General features: G+C 42.6%; 1 protein-coding gene and 1 pseudogene across 4 annotated transcripts in view; both read left to right on the forward strand.

The window, feature by feature from the left end:
• MYO1B (myosin IB) overlaps positions 1–17,091 on the forward strand; it is a 182,268-nt gene that overhangs the window by 49,780 nt on the left and 115,397 nt on the right. For all 4 annotated transcript variants that reach the window (XM_087435510.1, XM_087435512.1, XM_087435513.1 and 1 more), the window contains one exon: positions 3,707–3,822. In XM_087435510.1, the coding sequence (XP_087291636.1) occupies positions 3,707–3,822 (116 nt within the window). The remainder of the gene's footprint in view (positions 1–3,706; positions 3,823–17,091) is intronic.
• LOC106801292 (large ribosomal subunit protein uL23 pseudogene) lies at positions 7,079–7,633 on the forward strand (annotated as a pseudogene).

Consider the following 17,091-nt stretch of genomic DNA (forward strand, 5'->3'; position numbering starts at 1 on the left):
TGTTATTTCTCTTCGAATAAGTGAGTGGAACTCTAGTGGGCAAGAAGTGGATCTTTATTGCTGTTCCCTTTTGTAAAGGTTTACGATGCTTTGCTTTCTTTTCTTTTTTTCTCCTTGGCATATTCAGAAAAAAAGGGCTCATAATGCGCTGCCCTCTTATGCACATACTTGACTTTAAAAAGCTCTGTGTCTTATCTCCAATTTCTTAATTCCAACGGTTACTTAAGAGTTAGTTTACCATTGCTTTTAGAGCATGATGAAATAAGAAAATAGCAACTTTAAATAATGTGCAGCTGCTTGTTAAAAGAATAATGAAGTATATCATTTGTAAGTCCAAATGTTAATTGATGTAAAAATGAACTGTCTGGTCACCATTGTTCTGATCCCCAGAAAAGGAGGTTTAATTGGGTACTGCAGTTACCTGAAAGTAGAATGGGTAGCTGCCCAAAACTAGAGGAGAATTGTGGACTCCACCCAGCCAGTCAGCTGCTGTCAGGAATGTCTTTTGTGTCTCAGAGAAAGGAGGGTTGTGGGTATGAACATTTGAGTTATTCTGTTGGCACAAATGGGAATATTTAAATCTTTGACTAATGCACATAGAACCTTCTAGGAGGAAACCCATAAACAGCAAGGGCCGGTATCATATTAGAGGACAAACCTACTAGAAGTTTAAGATTAGAGGATACATATGTGAAACAGACACATAAAGTAGAATGGAGAGAGAGAGAGCACAGTTTCTTGTACTGTCTGCTTAGGCTTGTCCTGCTCAGCCCCTTGTCTGACTTGTTGAGCTATGTTGGTGTGTCAGTAATTATTGCTGTGTAACAAACCAGCCCCCTGTCCCCTGCCCCATTAATGGCTTAATAGGACAACCATTTATTTGTGCACAATTCTCTGGGATAGCATCTGGTGGCCTGATTGGGGCTGGATGGTTCAGAATGGCCTTATTCGTGTCTGACTGTTGTCAGGCTGTATAGTTCAGGGCGCCTCGGCTTCCTACATGACCTCTCCAACAGGCTAGCTCAGGCTTGTTCACATCATGGCTTCCACACAGTTGTAAAAAAGAGGGGCACATCCTAATACACAAATGCTTTTCAAGACTCTGCTTGTGTCTCATCTTGTAATGTCCCTTTGGTCAAATCAAGTCACACAGACAAGTACTGACTGAAGGGGTGGAGAAATAAACTCTGTCTCTTGATAGAAAGAATGGCAAAGTCACATTTCAAAGCGGTGTGCATACAGGGGTGGAAGGAATTGTTCCAGCTGTCTTTGCAAACAATCTACCACAGTAGGACAAAGAACCCGAGGCAAAGAATGTAGTTTAAGGATTTGTTCAGTGGCAACACGTGGCATACAAGTTTAATAAAATATTGGGGACAGTGTGCAGTGTGCTTGGTAGTATATTTCAGCAGAAGAATAATTGTATGAGAGTCAGTGGTTTGTACTGTCCACTTTCTTAGTGATGAACGGACCCTGTGCGAATCATTCGTTCCGGTAACAAATATTTAAGGGATATTGTTAACAGGCCAGACCTGTTCTAGGTGACAGGGAAATAGCTGGGGAAAAAGCACACGTAATTCAGTATATGTACAAGTCACAAGTAACAAAGAGAAACTTAAAACTTTGTAGTGTGTCTTTCGATTTTGGGTTTGAGGCAGCAGAGTTTGTTGTCTATGCAAGAATGCCACAGAGGCAGATTTTTATCAAGGATTTAGCCACTGTGACGTTTAGTTTTAAAGAGCAACTTGATCATTGGTTTCTCTGCCAACAGCGAATATGTATTTTAGTTATTGTATTCAAGAAATTACCTAAAAAGGGAGATTCATGTACTTTTCTGCTAAAGAAGCTGATCTTTTAATCAACAGATATTAAAGGAATAACCAATCATTGTATTTTCATATCTACCAATGGAACTAATTCTAGTATATTAGTTAGGAGCTTTTTAGACAGTTCTTCAGTCTCCAGCATCTCCCATCTACTTGCCTAGGTGGGTTGGAGTGTGAAGAAACCTTGAACAAGTCTTGTCTCAAAGGGATAAGTTAGGAAACTTGGAGTCATCTCTTGTCAGGCCAAATTAAGTGGGTCCTGGTGATAGAATGTCAGAAATAAAAGCAAAGGATGGCGTGAGAACTGAGAGTTTTCTTTCACAACAGCCGTCTTGTCTATTCTTGATAAGATTATTTTCTTACAGGGTGAAAGTATGTATAAAAATGACCTATTCAGATTTCCAGGTTGAGGGAAAAGTCTTTCATAATTAAGATAATTGTGACCCATGTAAAAAAAAATTAGAACATTTCTACTGTTCTGTTTTCTATTCTGTTTAATTTTCTAGAACCATCTGTCAATCTCTTTGAATCCAGTGGTGGCAATACTGGAAAAACTTGTTGCTCTAAAAATGCAACATTTTGTTGCATGACACTGGAAAGGTGGGGAAGTTGGAGGTGCCTTTTTTTCCTTCTTTCTTTCTTTCATCTTTTTCTTTGTTTTTTTGAGAAAGATTGGCCCTGTGCTAACATCTGTTGCCAATCTTCTTCTTTTTCTGTTTTCTCCGCAAAGCCCCAGTACATAGTTTTGTATCATAGTTGTAGAGTTGTAGCTCTTCTGTGTGGGATGCTGCCTCAGCATGGCTTGATGAGCCGTGAGTAGGTCCGCACCCAGGATCCGAACCGGCGAACCCTGGGCCGCCAAAGTAGAACACGTGAACTTAACTGCTATGCCACCTGGCCGACCCCTCATCTTTTTCTTTAAAAAATTTTGATCACTTTCATATTTTTGTTAACATCCTCCCTCCATCCCTGTCTTTATGATGTTGGAACTGAAAGGAAATGTGGAGCTGCTAAGATGAGTTATAGTTAAGTGACTTTTGCTTGTGGCATTGTGCTAGTTTTTGTACAAAATGAACTAAGCCAACAACTACTCTTGCTGCCAGGAATTTAAGATCGAAATAGAAAGGAAGATAAATAGTGTTCTAGTTTGTAGTGTGAGAGGGTTAGTGTCTGCTAAAATATAGTATTAATCCCTCCAAAAGTACGTTTGAATTCTACGTTAAATTTAAATTCAGCGTTAAATGCACTCTCCTTCAGAAAGTACATTTAATTCTGATATTACAGTGCATTAGATATAATATGAAATTATGTTCTTTGAATGCCCCGGGGGATAACTGTGGCTCTGATATTGAACTGCATGTGGTCTGAGCTCCCTGTAGAGATTGACAGGCTTGTGCAAGAGCAGCACCCAAGTCCAGGCCCTGTTTGATGGGAATGGGTGTGGTTAGGGTGGAGGGGAAGCCCTGGGTTAGTGTAGACTGGAACAGCAGGATAAAGATGAGAGAAGGAAGCCCCAGTTCTAACCGGAATCAGGGGAAGCTTAGCTCTTGCTCACAATTAGTCATGGTTGGTGACAACATTTTTGGCAAGAATGACAGGACTTTGGAGAACTCTTATCCAGGATCATAAATTAATTGAGAGATTTATTTTGAAAGGTATTTTCAGTGTATAAATCTATGCTTTCCATTTATCAGCAAAATCAATAAACATTATTGACCATCTGTTTCAGAGATGTAAAGTGTTTGTGAAAAGTATAAAATGAATTGTTAAGCAATAGAACTAGAGTTGTTTTTAAAAAGGATGAAATCGTGACACTAAGATTTAAGATGTTAAAGTACATACTGTGTGCTAATGGGTATATTTAATTCTTTCTTTTGCAGACGTACATTGGAAGTGTGGTTATATCCGTTAACCCATACCGCTCATTGCCCATTTATTCACCAGAGAAAGTGGAAGATTACAGGAATAGGAATTTTTATGAGCTGAGCCCTCACATGTAAGTACGAGATTAAAGCATTAAGTTTCTCTTTTGCTCCAGAGATGTGTAGTTGACAGATGTGTCCAGCTGTTCCCTCTGAATCTCAGGAAAATGGTTTAGTCATTTTTTTAATCAGATGAAGGAATGTAGAAATTAATTGTTATGCCTTATTTTAAATGTAAAAAAAGGCAAGTACTTCATTTGGCGTCAGGCTCTTTAAGTTCTGAACTATTTGGGTTTAGTATGTAAAATATTTTCTATTAAAAATTCTGTTAAGTAGCAGCTGCTGCTGATTATTTTTGCAAAGAAAACAAGAATGTGCATTGCTCATTGTGAAGAGCCCAAGCAGCATTTCCGTACTCTTGTTGGGTCAAAAAAAATCCCAAGGGTGGGGTTGTGTAGTGGTTCTTAAGCAAAAAGAATTAATAATACCTTCAGTTTGTCATCTTCGTGGACATTGTTCATCAGATGTGTGCATTAGGCCAATGATTTCACCTTTCCCGAAGTTAGTCACTTGTTTGATTTTTCTGAAGAAGATTACTTGTTAGTGTAAATAATTCCTGATAATAATAATCTGCAATAATTACTTAGTGCCGAGGTTGAGAAACCCTGAACTAAAGTGAAAGAATGTGCAGGGTTTTAGTTGTGTCCTAGCAGAGAAGAGTTTTCTCTGTATGATTGAAGATGGGCTTTATTGATTTTGATAGAAAATAAAATCTAATAATTAAAGAACATATATACCACTGTCTAGATGTTTATTTTAGTTTCTCTTGATAATGCATCATAGAGTGACATTTTTGGGCTGTTTGGAACTAAAGATTTAAATAATTTGTGAAAATGGTTGTTAAAAACTAAATACTATGTATTTTACCAATCGAGCGGATACTGATTATTCAGTTTTCTTCTAGCAGTAGATTTTGCAAGTGATCTTGTTTCATTTTTTGCCTTCACAAAAATAAAATCTGAAATTTGTTTTATAAAGTTATCCTTATAGTTTAGTCCCTGCAATGAAATACTTTATTTGATGCCTGAATATTTATTTTAAATTCTAGTTCTTGAAACCGTGCTTCTCAAAGTAAGGTACTTGGATCAGCTGTGTCAGAATCCCCCAGGAGCTTAGGAAAAATCTAGTTTCCTAGGCTTTGCCTCAAACAAGCCAGGAATCTACATTTTTCACAAGCTTTCCAGGTGCTTCTCAGGTGTCTGCAAGTTTGAGAACGTGTTGTCTTCAATGTATATTTATAAATGTTTTCCTTTCCTTAACTGCTTACCACACATCATCATCTTTTACAGTAATAGTATTAACAATAAAAATAATAGTGGCTTGTATTTATTGAGTGCTTATTATGTGAAGGCTCTGCTCTAAATACTTTACATGCATTGTAACTCACTTCATTCTGAAAATAATCCTGTGAGGTAGGTACTATTACAAATGGGGAGATTGTCACAGAAGGGCAAGTAATTTCTCCAAAGCCACACAGCTTGGGCGGGGAGCCAGGGTGTAAAAACAGCACCTGAGGCACCTCTTAGCTGGAAATGGGTTCCACTGTTTTCGTGTTAGGACCTCTTACTCTGTGCTTCCATCCCGCTGCCCTCAGCTTGCCTGTCTTTTTGTACCCCGAGCCCTCCAGGATACCTTAGCTGTGCCTCAGTTTACCTGACTGCATGCCATTCTTCCATTGCAGCTTAGATCTCCACTCTGAGAATGTTTAGATGTATAATAGATGTCTATTCTAGACCATAGAAGAAGTTCACGTTCTGGAATGTCCATTTTTATCCCTGCCTCTGAAAGATTCTTGTAAAAGGCTGCATGGCAGTGCTACCCTAGTTCATCCCCTGTGAAAACCCCCCTAGATCATCCCCAAGGAAAACAACCACAACCAGCAATAAAATAAAATAAATTTCCAGTGTGCTTAGGATAAAGACAAAAACTCTTTGCCACGGTCTGTAAAACACTGTGCATGGGTGCGTGGTATACTTTTACCTAACGAATCTGAATTTGCTAGATTCATATTATACCCCCCTCCCCATCTCGCTTTGTTCTTTCGGTTCTCACCTCACTCATTCCCCCAAGGTCACCTTTGCACGTTCTGGGCCTTCTGCCTGGAATGCTTTTCCCTCCCTTTTCCTCAAGGCAACTCCTGTTCTTCCTTTAGATCTCAGATTGCCTTAGACCTCAGGGAAGAACTGTCCCTCACCTGCTCCCTGCCAAGATCAGATTTATTGCTCTTGTCACAGTTAAAATTTAACATTTCTTTATGGGGTTATTTGATTCATGTCGGCTTCACCTGCTATGCCAGCTTTTGCTCACCGTAAGATTCTCAGCACCTGAAAGTGTTTAAAGTAACAGTCATGCTCTGCATAACAATGTTTTGGTCAATGACAGACTGTATACATGATGGTGGTCTCATGAGATTAGTGCCATATGGCCTAGGTGTGTGGTAGGTGATACTATCTAGGTTTGTGTAAGTACCCTCTATGATGTTCGCACAGTGACGAAATTGCCTAACAACGCATTTCTCAGAACGTATCCCCATCATTAAGTGACTCATGACTGTGTGTTGAACAGGACTTGGGTTCGAGTCCCAGCTCTTCCGTTTACAAGCTGTGTAATCTTGAGCAAATTACTCGAAAAAACTTCAGTTCAGGACTTCAGTTATTTGCTCTGTTCAGTGGGAAAATAATTATTAACTTACAGGATTTTCGTGAGGGATGACTGTCTAGTAGATATTTAAGTAATAGAATTATCCGGTATATGTAAAGTGCTTAGTGTGGACTCTGCCACGGCCCTATAGTAAAAGAGAGCTGCTGCTATTGACAGTGAGAATTATACTAATTATCATAATCATGAGACATGTGGACACATTTCCAGCATCCTAACAGGCTCTTTTTCACCATTTTCTCCTCTGTCGTGGGACATTTTCCTCTTCCTTTAATGCATTTTCCTGCATTATTCTTTGTGAATGCCCATCTTGGACAGTATCTGAAACAGGATCAGTGCCAGCTAGGCTCCCTACTAAAACCCAGCCTGACATTCCCATATAGGATTTTTGCGATGTAATAGGATAAGGTGACTTTAGGCTTCTGATGCATTCTAACCATAACTATTTCAAGAATTTGGTTCCAATTTGAATAAAAAAGAACTTAAGGGCCGCGCTGCGGCGTGCGTGGGCGTGCGTGGGTCCAGCCGCATGGGGTGGGCTCCCGTGAAGGGGGTTGGGGAGGCAAGCCCGGCCGGCACCCCCTGCCAGGGACAGCCAGCTGATCGGCCCTGGGGAGCTACACGCATCCACAGGCCGGAGCTCCATGTCTCCAGACTTCCCCTGCCCCTCCCAAAGCCGAAGCCAAAGCAAAGGCTTTGAAGGCCAAGAAAGCAGTGCTAAAAGGCGTCCACAGCCACAAAAAAAAGAAGATCCGCACATCACCCACCTTCCGACGCCCCAAGACACTGCGGCTCCGAAGGCAACCCAAATATCCTCGGAAGAGCGCCCCTAGGAGAAACAAGCTTGACCATTATGCCATCATCAAGTTCCCCCTGACCACGGAATCAGCCATGAAGAAGATAGAAGACAACAACACACTTGTGTTCATTGTGGATGTCAAGGCCAACAAACACCAGATCAAACAGGCTGTCAAGAAGCTCTATGACATTGACGTGGCCAAGGTCAACACCCTGATTAGGCCTGATGGAGAGAAGAAGGCATATGTTCGACTGGCTCCTGACTATGATGCTTTGGATGTTGCCAACAAAATTGGAATCATCTAAACTGAGTCCAGCTGGCTAATTCTAAATACAAGTTTTTTCACTATAAAAAAAAAAAAAAAAGAACTTAAGCAGCTGCTTAGACCGTACACTACGAAAATTTTGCCAATTAATTTACACTAGATTACATTTGGAATTTAATTTGACCTGTTGTTCACTGTTAGTCTGCAGAAACATCTAGATATTTCCCTTACAGCTCATGTGTTTTTGAAGGTGTCCAGAAATGATCTTTCTTTAAATTTCGGACAGTTGAAAAATAATTACCTCCGCACAATGACGAAATTGTTATGTAAGTATCTGACTTTCGGATAGTGGAAGTGTATAAATGAGTAAAGTGAAAACAAACAGTGGTTTTTAACCTATATTTCTTTTCAAAAATAGTTTTATGTTGTCATACCTCTTCTGCTCCCTTCTTCTCTGAGCTCCTATCTGTGTGTTTGGGGCCACACCTTGAGTGTGATATCATTGGGTGGCATGCCCAGAGAAATGAGGGCCCAGGTGGGTGGCATAGACAGCACCATTTGCCTTTCTAATTGTGTAAGGAGTGTCTTTCCAGTGTGATTTTTAAATTCTTTGAGCATAAGGATTTTTTTAATATATCCCAGCGAGGACTTAGTGCATTTCAGACAGCTCAGTAACTGCACTCGTGGAGAACTGCCTCAGGTCGCCAAACCTCACAGATAAGAAAGGGTGATAGGGGAGAGATGAGGGAAATGATTGAACTATTTAATCTGCCTTCACCCGGTTGGAATAGCACCATGACAGTACACCTGCCAATTAGTTCCCGAACGCACTGGCCTTTTGTTGGGTGATTGCCTTTTGATCTTGCAGCACTAGATACCGTTTATCACTATCAGATGGATCTTCCTAAAATCGGATCATCTACTTCCCTTCCCAGAAACCGTCATGGGCTCCCTTTTACTGTTTGCATGAACTCCAAGTTCCTTGGCTTAGTGTTCAAGCTTTCCACAGTCTGGCCTTAGCTCTCCTCTCCAGCCCCAGACACCACTCAGCTCCTTCATGGAACCTCCTTAATCTGTTGCAGGATTTTTCATTTACTAAAATGGAAAGACTGCTTGCTTCAAATAGTGCTTGTAAACGCCTACTGTCACACGGCGACCACATTATACCCAAATCTAAGGAGGACACAGTTCAGCTTACTCCTGGGCTGTGACCACCAGGAGGGGTTGCTAGCAGGGGCCACAATCCACTCTTCCTCCTCGTGGCGAGTTCCCTTGCAAGTGCCATGAAAGGAGTCACAGCCTTTCATGTCTTTTCCTTTCTACCTCTCCTGCCCCTTCTCCCACCACTACTGTTAAAATCCTGCCAGTCTCCTAGGGTCTGTCTGAAAGGCTTGATCAGCTCCGACCTAACCCACAGGTGACTTTTCCTGCCTCTCAGTTATTAGAACCATTCATATGATCCACCTTTCTTAACTGTGGTTAATTGTGTTTTGGTGTTGTTCTCTTTAATGGGATAGAAGCTTCTGTAGATCAGGAACTTTATCCTGCACATCTCTGTGGCTCTCAGTGCTTTTCTCTTAAGAGCTCAATAACTATAGAACAAAAGAGGTTTTAAATAATTTTTCATTACATTTTACTTATATTATCTCATCTCTGACAATTCAGTGAAATCAAACTATTCTTAGTAAGATATTTGCAGAGTTTATTCAAAATGTCATGCAGTGTAATGAGAATGTCTCATTTTTGTAAGAAAGTGAGCTAAAACATTATTTTTATGGTGCTCTTCACCACTGAGTGTACAGGTTCAATTTGTTCAGGATGTGGAGTGCCTACCATCTAATTATATGAAGTGCCTCGCAAAGAGAACTTGCCATGAGGAGGAAGAGTGGATTGTGGCCCCTGCTAGCAACCCCTCCTGGCGGTCACCGCCCAGGAGTGAGCTGAACTGTGTCCTTCTTAGATTTGGGTATAATGTGGTCGCCGTGTGACAGTAGGCGTTTACAAGCACTATTTGAAGCAAGCAGTCTTTCCATTTTAGTAAATGAAAAATCCTGCAACAGATTTTAAAAACTGAGAAAAATGGCTTACAGCTTTGAAAAATTTCTGGCTACTCTCACCTAAAAATGGTAAAGTAATCAATGGGAGGATAGCGCTCATGTCAGTTGTCCAGACACGAGCCCTCTGTCTCTGGGGAACCTTTGACCCCTAATTTTGTGCCAAACTGATTTTGCAGGACCACATGCTGTTGCCCACAGAATGACGTAGCTAGAATGCGTGTGTAGTTTGAGGCCTTGTTAATCCTGTTGTCATTTTATTCCATTCAAGGTGAACCATATTAATGTTATAAAGAACATTTCTGACTGTATCTCAGAATGTACGAGTGCTCTTGTTGGGTGTCCGGAGCTTAGGATTCAGATCCAGGGCGGAAGACCCAGGCCTTGTCCCTCCTGTGTTATCTGTATTTTTCTCTATAGCAGAGTTGAAATTCTGTGAATAAAATTTTATTTATTTTGAGAACTCTTATGACAGCTAGATCTTGAATTCTCATAGAGGTTGCTTGTATAACTAGGTGTGAAAGTGCTTGAGAGAGAGAGAGTGTGTTTGTGTGTGTTTGTGTTGTGATGTCACTGAGGCTTTTGTGTTATTTCTCTCATTTTACTTTTGGAACAGTGATCAAGTGATCAATGATCTAATTGATCCAATACCTCCCAAAAACCACTTCCAGAAAAGGGTTTTATGCTTTCCCATCTAGCATTCTTTCTCCTTGCTGCTTTAGAAAAGTTACTCATTTACTGAGCAAATATTTATTGACAGCTTCCCGTGTGCCAGGCTTTCTTTTAGGCACGGATACAGCAGTGAACAAAGCAGGTAAAATTCCTGTCTTCGTGAGGGAGACAGTCATCAGATTTCAGTATACAGAAACCAAGATTGTTCAAATCATCAGTTAGGAGGAAAAAGGATAGAGCAAAGGGAGGGAAGCTTTCATGAAAGACAAAATGAATTTAAGTAGTATTCTTTGAAAGCCCTTAGAGCCATAGTCTCTCAGGTGGTTTTAGTCAATAGCCAGTAGGTTGTGGTCTGGAAGGCTTTGCATCTGCTTAGGTCTCTATTCTACATGAGCAGCTGCGCAGGAGGGAATCCCAGCTCTGTCTTACTCTCCAGTTTACACGCCCTACATTACCATCTCATATGGAATGACACCATCTTGAAAATAGTTAAAATGGCCCTTTTCCCTTTCTGCATGACTGTCATGGGTCAGAGTAAGCAGAAACACAGTCACTGTGTTTGCTTTCAGTCTTGGCAGATACTTATTTGATTCTGGACGATCGTGGATTAGAAGACTTCTTGGTGTGGAGAGACTAGTTTCCTGTTAGCAGTGCAGTGGCGATGTGGTGGTGAAGGAAAGTTGTTAAATTGCCCGCTTCCTGAGGCTGGTCCATGGCGGGAAGCACTTCTGGGCCGAGCACATATTCAGCTTTTATGAAGCTCCGTGAGCTGAACTTACTGCCTGTGACTCTCCAACTTTTATTTTCAGTCTGTTGCTTTCTTGGGGCTATTTTCACAACAGTTTCTTTAAGAAGATATACTCTGGGAAGAAAGAGATCTCAGCTAATTTCTCTTTCAGACTATGAACCTTTTTAATTAAAGTTGGAAGGTTGGTTCTATGCCACCATAATGTTTTTATCATGAAAATCATTGTGATATAAGAATACATTTATTAATGAAAAGTGTATCTGTATGTCTGAGAAGTCTCAGAATCCTAATTTCTAGATCCCTAATTAGAATTCATATAAATTCTTATAAAATGCACACCTCAGACTTGAAAGAAAGTTTGTTTTGAAACGGCTGTTCTAAAGCCCAGTATACCTTCATACCATCATACGGGACTATTTCAATGATATATAATCTTAAAGGGAAAAGTTTGATTCTCAGCAAAATAGGTTGCTTCCTGCCAGAACGTTACAGGTCTTTGCAGGCCTTAAGAAATTCTGCAACATTCTGGAAGAGATCCATTTCATCCAAAGGAGTGGCACTGAGGCCTCAGCCCTGAAAAGGATTACTCTAACACTTCATCACTGACAGAGTTGGAACCTGTGTGGGGAGCTCTGTCTAGAGAGAGTGTGTTTGTTGGGGTGGGGAGGGGCACCCCCTTTGTTGCTGAAATAAGACTCATTGCCATGGTCTGTTGCCAGGACATATATGGCAGTAGGACTGGGTAGGTAGGGCAGAGGGAGCTGTGTGGGAGTTTGTCTAAACAGGAGCCAGCAAATACTGGTCCTGATCAGTCTGGGGAAATCAGCAAAGCCTGGGATGATAGAAACCGAGCACGTAGAAGCCCGTAGGGGCCCACGCTTAGGAGACTGGGGAACCAAGAGTGGGGACTGGGGCTGTCATGGGGTAGAAATCCATGCAAAGGGGAGCAGGCCCTGGAGTCCCAGCCCCAGGAAGGGGGCTTGTTGCTGTCTCCACTGTCCAGGGTGTGTTTTCCTGCCTGTTCCACCCTGTCTCAGGGATCCCAAATGCCCAAGTGGAAGTGACCATTCATTCATTGGCTCAGCATTAAGCACCTAAGGTATGTGTGAGGTGCTGGGGATACAAAGATGAATTTGTCCTCAAGGTGTGGGAGACAGGCCAATAAACAACCACAGAAGAGAGAGAACTGCCATGAAAAAGGCAGGAGATATGGAGTGACCACATGTTCTGGTTTGCCCTGGCCAGCCCAGGTCATTCCTGTTGTATCAGCGTCATTATTCGTAGTGCCCCCTTGTACTTGCAGAAGGGTCTGAGTGTGGGTCCCCTGGGGAAAAGGTACTGTGGGCATGTCATGGAGAATGTGCTTCAGCCCTGCCTGAGGAGCTAGGAGATGGGACAGTGGGAGTCTTAGAGGATGAGTTTGCTGCATAGATAAGGTAATAGGATTCTAAACCCAGGAAGTAATTTTCCCATCAGAGGGTATGGTGTTGATGCAGTCATTCAACATTTATTATTTGAGTGCCTGCCATGTGCCAGATACTAGGGCAGGTACTAGGCAAAAATCTCAGCCCCGTTGGGCTTACATTCTAGCAGTGAGAGACCATAAACAAGAGAATTAACTAAAATAAATGGTGTTGTAGATGGTGACAAGTGCTATGGAGAAACAAAGCGGGGAAAGGGAGAAGGACTGTGTGGGGGTGGGGGCATGCTGTATTGTTTTAATAAGGGTGGCCAGGGATGCCTTCTGAGATGGGGATGTTTCGGTAACGTCCTGAAGGGGTAAGGGAGTGAACCGCGTAAAGTGCTGGGGAGGAGTGTTCTAGGCAGAGGGAACAGTGAGTGCCAAGGACTGAAGGGGAGACATAAGAGATGTAACCACATGGCATGTCAGTGATCTAAGTTCATGGGGTGCCCAAAGGTTGGAATGGAGGACGCAAGCTGGACAGGGGAAATGGGGTGGAAGAGGGAGAGCAGACCTCCGTCGTGTCGGACTTGTGTGCTAAGGATTTGCGCTTTTAAGCAGGTAGAAGGGGAGGTAAGATCAGCCTTGAGATTTGAACTGTTCTGGGGCACAGGGGAAGAGGCACTCAAGGGGAGGGAAGTTTAGGGGTCTGGTAGGCTTTTGCAGTACTCTAGGCTAGAAGGGAGAAGGACAGAAGTCTCATCTGGAAATGAGGGGACATTTCGAAGGCAAATCCATAGAACCTAGTGGAAGTGACTGGAAGTGGTGAGGAGGGCAGAGGCTCAGAGACCAGTCATGACTCCTGGCTGGGGTGGGGATCACGATGCCTAACAATTCCCAAAAAGTTAAAATAGCCTGGAGACTGCCTTGTAAAGCAGCAGTGGATACTTAGAAGAGCATGGCCCTGGGTGGTCTTTTTGCATAGACTTGGAATAGGGGGCTTCCTCCCTGGCACTTCCACGTTCCCTCATTTTCAATATGGGGACTGAGTGGCTTGTCTGAACTTAGGGAAGAGAATGTGTATACAGTAGTCCCCCCTTATCCGCAGTTTTGCTTTCCATGGTTTCCGTTAACCTGCAGTCATCTCTGGTCCGAAAATATTAAGTGGAAAATTCCAGAAATAAACAATTCATAAGTTTTAAATTGTGCACTGTTCAGAGTAGTGTGATGAAATCTTGCACTGTCACGTTCCATCTTGCCCTGGACACTACATCACAATGTCTATGTTATTCATCTTACTTCATCTCATCGTGTAGGCATTGTGTCATCTTACGTCATCACAGCAAGAAGGGTGAGTCCAGTAAAAAAGGTATTTTGAGAGAGAGACCATGTTCACATAACTTTTATTACAGTGTAATTGTTCTATTTTATTATTAGTTATTGTTAATCTTTTACTGTGCCTAATAAATTAAACTTTATCATAGGTATGTATATATAGGAAAAAACATAGTATATATAAGGTTCGGTACCATCCCAGTTTTCAGGCATCCACTGGGGGTCTTGGAATGTATGCCTGGTGAATAAGGGGGGACTACTGTATAGGCTTACATTCCCAACATTGGATCTCTTCTGCTCGTGCTCAATCACTTAGCATTTACTGTTTTATAAATGTATTTCTGAAAAGTTTTAAGTATAATTTGAATTCCTTGTTAGTGTATGAATTCACCATGTAGCTGTTTTATTTTTAAGGTAAAAATTTGTTCATGTTCCATTGTCCATGCCTCTTAACTCATTGGTTCTATGTTGCTTTGATCTCAACTTCCTCTGCAGGTGATTAAGGTTTGGGAAGCAAATAGACCAGCTTTGCTGTGTGCTAACTCCCCACCCCCATGTTTCCTGCATTTAGGGTCCTTGGTTAGACGTGTCTATTTTTAAGAGAGTGCAGTTTTTATAGTCTTCTTTTCTTACTCCTTAAACCTGATCGCTTGAAATTTTGACATTGAGACATTCACTCCTGTCATCAATTCTCATGGTCCCCTATCTGTTGTTTGTTTTATCCCCCCATGGCCTAAGAGCAGATGTTGTGTGTTTTCTGACACCGAATGTGTTTTTTTCCAACACCAACCAATTCTCCGACACCAGCTGGGTGTCTAACAATTCAATTCAATTCTGACACTAACTACCCAGAGTTATTGCAGATCCCGCAGGTCAAGGGCTTTGTCCCACAAGACCGCCCCCACTTCAGATGCCTGCGCAAATGGAGTGCCCACACCTCTACCCAGCAGACTACAAATTTGGGAGTTTCCACAACCCCCCTCAGGTTCAGTAATTTGCTAGAACGACTCATAGAACCCAGGAACTTACATTTACTGGTTTATTATAAAAGATACAACTCAGGAACAGACGAATGGAAGAGGTGCATAGGGCAAAGTATGGGGGAAAAGGAGTGCAGAGTTTCCATGCCTTCACCAGGCATGCCAACTTCCCAGCTTATCAGTGCCTTCACCAACCCAGAAGCTCCCTGAATCTCCTTGTTCAAGAGTTATTATAACTCAATCTGCAGCCCCCTTTCCCTTCCTGGAGCTAGAGAGGTGGGACTGAAAATTCCACCCTCTAATCATGCACTTGGTCTTTCTGGTGACCAGCCCCCATCCTGAAGCTATCTAGGGGTACCACCATGAGTTACCTCATTAGTATAAACTCAGATGTGGGCCAAAGGGTCTTGTTATGAATAACAAAAGACATTCCTATTACTCAGGAAATTCCAAAGGTTTTAGGACCTCTGTGCCAGGAACCAGAGACAAAGACCAGATATATTTCTTATTATAGCACAGATGTGGACATGTGCATATATTGTTCTCGAGTGTTAGCTTCCTGAGGCCAAGATAATGTTGGAGTCTCTGTGTGGTATCCTAGAAACCTGAATTAGTGGGCCTCCCTTTTCCAGGAAATGTCTTAAGGGTAGTTCACCAGTTCAATTCAATAAACATTAAGTATCATAAAGACTCAACTGCCCGGCTCCCCTCTCAGGCACTGCCTCCCTCCACATGCACTCTGGATCCCGTCCAGCCCCTAAGGACATCGCTCTGTGATTATCTCCCTTCTTTACGGTATTACCAACTTTTCCTTCTCTCTCTTCCATTCCCACCAACATATATGCTATAATATTCTCTTGATTCCACACCATTCATCTCCCTTTATTACAAAACTCTGAAAAAGTTGCATATACTTGTTGTCTCTAGTTTATCTCCTTTTCTTTATTAAACTCACTCGAATTGGACTTGTATCTTCCTACTCCACTAGAACTATTCTTTTCAAGATCATCTGTGACCTCCTCCATCAAATCCAATAGTCAATTCTGAATCCTTCTCTTCCTTTAATTCTCAGTAACATTTGGCATTGTGACCAATTCCTTCCTGAACCCCCTTTTTAAATTTGACTTTCTGGCCTCCACACTTTGCTGTTTTCCCCAGCCCCCTGGCTGCTTCATCTTTGGCCTCCACCGGATGCGCCTCTTCCTCTCTACCTTGAATGTTGGTGCGTCCGAGGGCTCGGCTCTGGGGCCTTTTCTTTTCTCCTCTGTAGGCTCTACTTACATGAGCCCATGTGGGCTTTAAATACCGCCTATGTGCTGATGCCCCAGATTTGGGTCTCCATGTGGACCACTCCCCTGAGCTCCCAGCAATTAGCTATTTTCAGCTCTTCAGTATCTCCTTGGGTGTCCAAGAGGCATCTCAAACTTTGTAGTATGCTTCTAACCTGACTTGGGGTTGCTCAACTCCCTCTCCTCTTCTCATTTCTGTCAGTGGCATCACCGTCCTTTGGCTGCTCAAGGCACAGATCTTTTCTTCCTTTTCTCTCCCACCCTACATTCAATCGACCATTGGGTCTTGTTGGCTCTGCCTTCACTGTCCCAGTCTCACCACCTCCACTGCCATGCGGGGCTTCACTTGAGGGCGCTGGCCACCCGACTACGTTACTTCACGTCCCCTCGCTCCAGCCATCCTGGCCTCCTTGCTGCTCCTCTCACGTGCCCGACACTCAGCATCACTCTTCCCGTGTCTCGGGTCTGACTTGTTCTCTCACTTCAGCTGGGAAACGCCTGAATTGTCAGTGATTACACTACCTAAAATAGCAGTCCCCACCCCGATCACTCACTGTATCGCCTTAGACTAATTTACTTTTCTTCATTTGTCATTATCTGACATTTCACTAGGTGTTCATTTATGTCTGTATCGTTTGTCTTCTGTATTCGAACGTCATCTCCCCGAGAGCAGGATCTTTGTTTATTTCATGTATCCATGTATTCATAGCAGTTCGAACAGTGCCCGGCACCGAGCAGCCATTCCATAAATATTTGTTGAGTGAGTGAATGAATGAATGAATTTGGGGGGCCTACTATTTGTTACAAACTGTGTGTAGAAGACACACATGATCTTTGTCTTAAGAATCTTCAGGCTAGGGCCGGCCCCGTGGCTTAGCGGTTAAGTGCGCATGCTCTGCTACTGGCGGCCCGGGATCGGACCCCCGGCGCGCGCCGACACACCGCTTCTCCGGCCATGCTGAGGCCGCGTCCCACATACAGCAACTAGAAGGATGTGCAACTACGACATACAACTATCTACTGGGGCTTTGGGGGGGAAAAAAAAGGAGGAGGATTGGCAATAGATGTTAGCTCAGAGCTG

Source organism: Ceratotherium simum, chromosome 9 (genome assembly GCF_057802395.1).
Source record: "Ceratotherium simum simum isolate JZ-2026a chromosome 9, ASM5780239v1, whole genome shotgun sequence".
Classification (NCBI taxonomy): Eukaryota; Metazoa; Chordata; class Mammalia; order Perissodactyla; family Rhinocerotidae; genus Ceratotherium; species Ceratotherium simum.